At 40.5% G+C, this 8,014-nt stretch overlaps 1 protein-coding gene across 2 annotated transcripts in view; it reads left to right on the top strand.

Moving 5' to 3' along the window:
• Ift80 (intraflagellar transport 80) overlaps positions 1 to 6,182 on the top strand; it is a 78,002-nt gene extending 71,820 nt beyond the window's left edge. For both annotated transcript variants that reach the window (XM_005344094.3, XM_026783188.1), the window contains exons 19-20: positions 1,007 to 1,130; positions 5,904 to 6,182. In XM_005344094.3, coding sequence (XP_005344151.1) covers positions 1,007 to 1,130; positions 5,904 to 6,014 — 235 coding nt within the window. In that variant the 3' untranslated portion in view covers positions 6,015 to 6,182. The remainder of the gene's footprint in view (positions 1 to 1,006; positions 1,131 to 5,903) is intronic.
• The last annotated feature ends 1,832 nt before the right edge of the window (positions 6,183 to 8,014 follow it).

Below are 8,014 nucleotides of genomic sequence, written 5' to 3'. Positions count from 1 at the left end.
TCTGTAGACCAGGCTGGTCTCGAACTCACAGAGATCCGCCTGCCTCTGCCTCCTGAGTGCTGGGATTAAAGGCGTGCGCCACCATCGCCCGGCTTGGCTTTTCTTGACTTACGTCCTGAGTCATGCGCAGGACTTTGATGAGGCTGAGGCCCTAGTCAAACTGACATGGAATCCTGGGCTGAGATAATCTGTTCACCTCCTTGCCGGTTATCATCAGAATAAATATGTCTCTTTGGCATGATGTTACTGTTTTTAGTAATTCTTCCACAATTTAAATAAAGGCTTACCTTAAAATTGCATAGATACATTGGTTAAACTATAAAATTTCAATGACTTCTTAACATTTTCTTTAAATTTTTAAAAATTGATTGATTGATTGCTTTGTGACCTGTCCATAGGTGAAAGTCAGAAGACAACTTGGGGAAGTTGTTTTTCCATCATGTGGGTCCTATGAATTAAACTCAGGTCATTGGGCGTGGTGGCAAGTTCCTATACCTGCTAAGACTCCTTGTCATCGTAGCATGGCAATTTCCAAGATTCAAATAGTAATAACATTTGTCGTACTGGTTTTAATATTAATTTTCTCTTTTATATGATTTCAATTTTGTTATAGTAATCTCACATTTTTTTCCATAAGCTTATTGTAGATTCATAAAAATATCAGGTATTTACTTTTTACGATTTACCAAAATATTCCTGTTTTACATATATGTACTCTGCAGTACTCAGCAAAGGAGATGGAGACTGTATAAGCTAGTTAGGGTCTAGGGTGCACACCTGTAAGTGGTGCTGACACAGTAGTCTGCAGCAGTGCACAGAGCATCATACGCTGTATTTGTACAAGAGTAGCCGTCTACCTGGGCTTTGAAAAGATACACAGATGCTAAAGCAGAAGGTGGCTTTCCAGACTGTGGGGTAAACAGAGCAGTCGTTTGTCCTACCGCTAATTTAAAAACTCTGTTGTTTAGACAGTGATATTCATAATCTGTGTAATTTCTCATTATAGGGCACTGGAGTTGGCTGTGAAATACAAAACTCATGTTGATACAGTTCTTGCTTATCGTCAAAAGTTTTTGGAGACATTTGGTAAACAGGAAACTAATAAACGATATTTGCAGTATGCAGAAGGTGTAAGTATTGCACTGTGTCTTATAATAGTACCTATGCGTTATATAAAACATTCATCTTATGACAGAGCTGTGTGATTCATACTCTAATTTCTAAAAGCATTATTTTTCTCTTGTAACATTGTCATTTTATTTTGTGACTATATTATTTAGTCTCTTTTTTTAGGCTCTTGACTGTTTGTTATCAGAGTCTTACTTTGTAGTCTAAGTTGTAGTCTTGAAGCTCACTATCTAGCTCAAGATGGCATCTAAATTGGAGGACCTCTCTTGCCTCAATTTCCTGAAGGCTGGGATTATAAGCATGAGTCATCAGTCCTAGTGGTTTTGGGTTTTTTCTAGATGCTTTAGCCTTTATTTTCAACTCACATCAGTTTTTTATGATAACTTGTCTTGAGGTTGTATGTTATTTGATATTTCTAGATAAATAATACAGATGTCTAGGAAGAAAGCTAGCTCTTAAATTTGTTTCCCCCATTTGAGAAAACATATAAAATACAGCCCTTCCTTTAGTGAAATCTTAATTTATTTATAAAATATTTTTATTTTAAGTTATGTGTCTATGTGTGAGTTTGTGCTCATGAGTGCAGTGCCTGCAGAGGAAGGGAGAGGGCATCAGATTCCCTGGAGCTGGCATTCCAGGCAGTTGTGAGAGGCCCTGAATGGGTGCTAGGAACCAAACTTACACCTTCTGCAAGAGCATCAGGTGCCACAGAGCCATCTCCAGCTCAAATAGCAAAAACTTAGCATCCTTCTTTTCTTTTCTTTTTTTGCCTATGTAATTTATGTAAATTATGTAATTTAGCAGTTGCTAAAGCACAATACCTTAGTTGTGTGTAGTAACTCAGCCAGAGCAGCAGAGGTTTCTCCCTGTTCCTCTCCTTAAACTGTGGGACAGGTTACTTTGATTCCCTTTGGTGTTCTCATCTTCTGCTTTTCTTCCTCACAGATTCCATTTTGAAAGTTAACAAGAACAGCAACAAAGTAACAAAACAGTATTTTTTAAAAAAAAAAAATGTGATTTTAAAATTTCTGAGTATTGGCAGGCAGTGGTGGCACATGCCTTTAATCCCAACACTTGGGAGGCAGAGACAGGTGAATCTCTGTGAGTTCGAGGCCAGCCTGGTCTACAAGAGCTAGTTACAGGACAGCCAGGGCTGTTACACAGAGAAACCCTGTCTCAAAAAGAATTCTTTTTTTTTTTTCTGAGTATTGGTATAAAAGTTAACCCTAGGAAAATAGCTTACATGGCTAACATCTACTTGCTGACTGCCTGATATCATTTGGGTTTATAGTCTAGTCATAATCTATTATCCATATTTATATGTTTTACTAAAACTGTAGCCATATATACTATTTCACAACGAAGAACTGCATAGATATGTGTCATTAACAGCATGAGGAAGAGTTCTGTTCTCTGCCCATTACACCAGAGCATAGGATAAAAGGATTGAAATTCTGCTGTACTAAAGACAACTCTTTTTAAAAAAGATTTTATTATTATTTATTTTATGATGATGGTGATGGTGGTAGTGGTGGTGGTGGTATGTGTGTGTGTGTGTGTGTGTGTGTGCATATGTGTGTGTATACAAGTGCTTGTGGAACCCAGAAGAGGGCATTGGAACCTCTGGAGCTGCAGTTGTGGGTTACTGTAGTCACGTGATATAGGTGCTGGGAATTGAACTCTTAATTCTTGCCAGTGCAGAAAGCTCTCTTAGCTGCTGAGCCACCTCTCCAGCCTTCTGGAGACAACATAGAATCAGCTCAGAGATGGCACCAGAAAGAGGAATTTCCAGTCCTTGCTCCATTGGTTTGTTCCCATTTTGTTGCCTCTCCTTGGCTTCCTGTCTCTGGATCTAAAAACTGCAATTCTTTGTCTTGTCATTTCCTTACAGTCTTTTGTTATGAGAGACTATATTAACCAGAGTTTTAAGCCACTGCTTTGAGTTACCTTTCACTGCAGTTCCGAGCCATGTCACTGCACACACTGATAAACTGGCTTGTTTCTCTCGTTTATCTGCCCATTGCTCCCTGAATCTGTACCACTGTGAATAGGAGAGCGGGGAAGAATTTGCACGTTCTGACATTCTCTGAAGTGGCTGTGGGAGGGGCATTTGGAAGGGACAGAAACTGAAGAGAGGCAGGGTGCACTGTGATAGGAGATATGTTAGTGGCGGTAGTAAACAAGGTCCCAAGAAGGCTCCCATGATAAGGCCCCTTTCTTTCCGCCCACTGTTACCAATTCATCTCTAAACCATAGTGTCAGTTCTCAGGGCCATCAGCTTCTCTGACTCCTACATTTGAAAACATCAAGAAATTCACCAAGCCATTAGATGGCCACGTACCTTCCTGCTTTGCGCCTCACACTACAGTCTCCCCTGCATTGAAAAAACCCTTACCATGTGTGACACACATTTAAAGAATTGTTTATTACCTGTCTCTTTCGCCACGGTCTTTCTTTTTATCACTCTATGCAGGTAGTTTTTTTAAAAAAAAAAAAACAAACAAAAAACAAATGTTAATCCTTTATTGAACCCTGTACTTAGGACAAGGTTTAACATAAACAACTGTTAAATATTTATTGAACAGAGAGGACATACAGGATAAGAACTGAAGACAGCAGATAGTGTTTTAGTGAAGTTTCTAGGCCCACCAAGGATATGGTTCAGTAATAGAGCCCTTGCCTAGCATGTGTGAGGTGTTGGGCCTGATCCCTGGCTCTGCAGTAAACGACGTTTTCTGAAGGGTGGCTGATGGGCAGTCGTACTGCAGTGCTCTGGAGAGAGAACGGGAGTCCTGAGTGAGAATGAGCGGGAAGCGCTCAGAGACAGAATTAAGAAAGGCAGTGTCCTAGAGGAGTCAAGAGAAACGGGCTCAGAGACCGTGGGACCAGGTTAGCCTGGGGCAGAAGGAACGCAGATGGGGTGAGGGTAAGTATAGGTCAATTTGTGAGGATGAAGACACGTGAATTCATGCCTGATTGCCGTTTTATTCTCTGTTAAGGTAGGCAGCCAATCTCTACTAAGAGTAGGCTAGCTGGGAACTGGACAGAGCTGTTAGCTATGGAGTTTCAAATGCTTTTATGTGACTGACAATTGACTAGGGATCAAAATAAGAGGGTCCAAACAATTTGACACTCCCTAGAGTAGAAAGTATGGCTTTTGATGTAGAAGTCACTTGAAACTGTCTGAAAACAAGCACCTTTACCTTAAACATACTGTAAAAATATTCTTATTTAGGGCGAAATTATTCGTAGAACACAGACCTGAAGCTGGATAAATGCCAAGTGAGATGAGTCAGTCAGCTTCTGCAGGAGACCCTCCCTCGGTGCGTGTACATTTCAACAGTAGCTAATAACGTCGCCGGTCAGTGCAGACGGACTGCTGCAGCACGGCCATGGAGTAGTTGTACTGTGACCGACTAGAGAGCAAACAGAAGTCAGATTAAGGCGGGAAGAAGGCAAAGGCAGTCACCTAAGTTCGTCTTCAGGAAATGTGTGCATGTGCATTGCCATTTAAAAATACCAAATTGTGGCCTGATTGGAAGTCAGCCTTCCAATAATCTAATATCTGCTCTGCTTTTCATCAGGCTGCCATTGGATTCTTAGCACAGACGGTTATCTTCTAGGCTAAAAGAAATTCCATTAATTATTAACCAGTCCATCTGATATATTATAGATAAATATGGACAATTATTTTTAAGGTCATCAAAATATCAACAAATTACATATTGGAAATTTAGACATAGCATATTGGAACATGAAAGAAGCAAATGGGCCAATCAACTACTAGCATAAAATAGGTATGCGGTTCTATTAAGGTCAAGCTAATCTCCAGTTTCTTCAGCTGAATCTTCTTGAGCAACAGCAACTGCTTTGGTCTAATTTCATGCTGTTTATCCCTATGTGGAGGTAAAAAGCCTCTTCATTTCTGACCAAGTCTTAGAGCTCTGGCTCTATTTCATAGTTTAAGCTTAGTCTAGGACCCAATTTTTCCCATGTTTTGCCTCAGAGGACACCCATTCCTAAATAAGTGATCTCCAGATTTGTTTAACAGTAGATTCCTTCATGAATAAATATTCCTAAAGAAATAAATATTCCCAAAGAACTTGCTTGTAGAACTTGGGCAGAGGAGTCCTTTCCTAACATCAAGTCTTAGGAGCTTTGGAAAGGATAGGTCTAGGCTAGGTAGGCTTGCCCTCGTCATAGATAAAAGAAAAGCAAACAGATGGAAGTCTTTTCTGGCTCTCAGGTGTCTTCAGGCCTCCTCTGCTCCTCTGATGGCTTTCATCAGTTGGCGACTGCCCCTCCTGTCACTGTACCAGTGGTTGCAGTGGAGCCATTTGTGGAACAACCCTCCCTGTCTTTCCTTGCAGCTGAGCTTCTACTGGGAAACTCAGCTTCTGAGATATCCAGAGCAGAGCTGATGCAATCACACCCTAGGTGCTATCCTGCCCAGTTTGCTTTTGTTGGGAGCAGAGCAGAGTGGCTTCTTTACGTTGTTCCTAAGCTCTGCTGCAGAATGCTGCAGTTCTGTGAACTGTTTCCATGGGCTTTGTAAAGAACTGCACAGAATGGGGGTCTTGCCTGTGCTCTGGACACACTCTCCTGATCCTAAAGGAGCTCGTGGGTTTTCAGCATTGCTTCCCATTAACTTCTCGTTATACCTTCTCTCTCTCTCTGTTTCGGAAGCCATATATTCTGTTTTGTTTACTCTGGGTTACTTTGGATTAAATGAAACTTAAGATGTAAGCACGACTCTCCTTTCCCTTCTGTTGTAGCTCCAAATAGACTGGGAGAAAATCAAAGCGAAAATTGAGATGGAAATTACTAAGGAACGTGACCGATCGTCCAGCAGCCAGTCTGTCAAGAATGTGGGCTTAAAGCACTAAATGCCACGCTGACCCCTAAACTAGTCAGAGTAACCAAAGATGTGCATGTTTTGTTTGCTTTTTAAAAAAAGGCATAATTTTAAGGCTAGTGTTGTCTCTGAATGGTAGAGTACTTGCCTAGCATGCATGAGGCCCTGGGTTTGATTCCAGCACTATCCAAAAAAGGCATTATCATGGGATAAAACCGGACTTACATAGCGGACAATGAGGACTACTGAGAACTCAAGAACAATGGCAATGGGTTTTTGATCCTACTGCACATACTGGCTTTGGGGGGGCCTAGGCAGTTTGGATGCTCAACTTACTAAACCTGGATGGAGGTGAGCGGTCCTTGGACTTCCCACAGGTCAGGGAACCCTGATTGCTCTTCAAGCTGATGAGGGAGAGGGACTTGATCGGGGGAGGGGGAGGGAAATGGGAGGAGGTGGCGGGGAGGAGGCAGAAATCCTTAATAAATAAATAAATTAAAAAAAATAACCTAAAAAAAAAGGAAAAAAAATATATAAACCAAAAAAGGCATTATCTTTAAATAATTGTATGCACTGTCTGTGTATTTAGTACTGAAAGTACATTCAGGAAGATTAAGTACAAAATATTGATATAATTCTATCATTTATATTTTTCTAGTCTAATAATTAACAAAGTATTCCTATATATGTGTATCCATGCCCATGTAATGTTGATTACATTCCAGTTTTTTTATTTCTTTATTCCTGGTTCTTTAGTATGAATAGTTATTAATGCTTATAATAAAGCCTTGAGGTTTTTTGCAATGTATGTTATTGTTATTTCTATTTGATCTATAAACTGTAAAGTATCTCACATATGTTATAAAACAAAAATACATGAGGATGGTGTGAGGAAATGGTGCTGTGCAGACACTTGTGCACCACAGTCAAAGTTGAAAGAAAAGTGGGAACAACTCAGATGTCCGTTCGCTGGCAATTGCATGAAGCAGTGTGGTGTTCTCATGCAGTGGGGTTATTCTCTCATGACAAGATTGCACTGTGACACGTGCAGCACAGATGTGCCTTGGGGAACGTATTCTCCGTGAAGTGAACCTACCACAGAAGTCAGTGCTGGGAGACTGACTTACGCGGGGCGCCTACAGGAAGCAGGTTCTTCCAGGCCGAAAAGAGAAGGGGACTGGGACTGGGGAGGGGCGGGGTTTAGTTGTGTAATGTGTGGTGTTTCTGTTTGGGGTGAGTAAGTTCTAGAAATGGATAATGATGACGGATGCATAACATTGTGGACATTAATGAACCTCACTTCTCCTCTTTAAAATAATAAATTTTATTGATTTATTTTTTACCATACTGAAAAAGAAGTGGGCAAATTCCCTTTTGTTCATTCCTCTCAGACCTAGAGTTTAAATTTTCAACGCCAGCCTCAGTGGGTAAGCCTGATTGGCTGGCCTTAATCTAGCACATCCCAAATTGCTGTCCACCAAAGCTTTTTAGCAGTGGCACGAGCGTCCCTCCGAGTGTCCCTGAACTTGGAACTGGTGCATTACAGAGCGCGTGTACACTCCCTGGGAACACTGCCTCTTCCCTCCATTGTAATGTCTCATGTAGGTGTCTTTCGTAGAAATGCTCCTTCCCAGTATGTTCCTGTTCTTTTATGAAATGCTGGACTGTTCAATTCTTGGTTCAGAATTTAGATACAAGAGTGTGTGTTCAGTTCATGTAATCTTAGGAATTTACTTATATGTTGTATATGTTTTCTACATTGTTAAGTTTCAAATGTAATGTTTAAAAAGAAAAAAATGGTTAAAAGGTTAAATTTTATGTTTAGTATATTTTACCACAATAAAATGTGAAAAATAACGAAGTAGGTCTATATTCTTTGATATTTTACAATTAATTCATTTTGACACTGACTACCTAGACTTAGCAACAATCACCACAAAGGCCATGAACCACAGCTGGATTGCCTTGAGTTTCTGGAGTCCCTGGGTACCTGCACTTGTGTCTGACGCGGCTATACATTTAATAGAGTTG

Source organism: Microtus ochrogaster, chromosome 1 (genome assembly GCF_000317375.1).
Source record: "Microtus ochrogaster isolate Prairie Vole_2 chromosome 1, MicOch1.0, whole genome shotgun sequence".
NCBI lineage: Eukaryota > Metazoa > Chordata > Mammalia > Rodentia > Cricetidae > Microtus > Microtus ochrogaster.
This window is presented reverse-complemented; position numbering and strand designations above follow the sequence as displayed.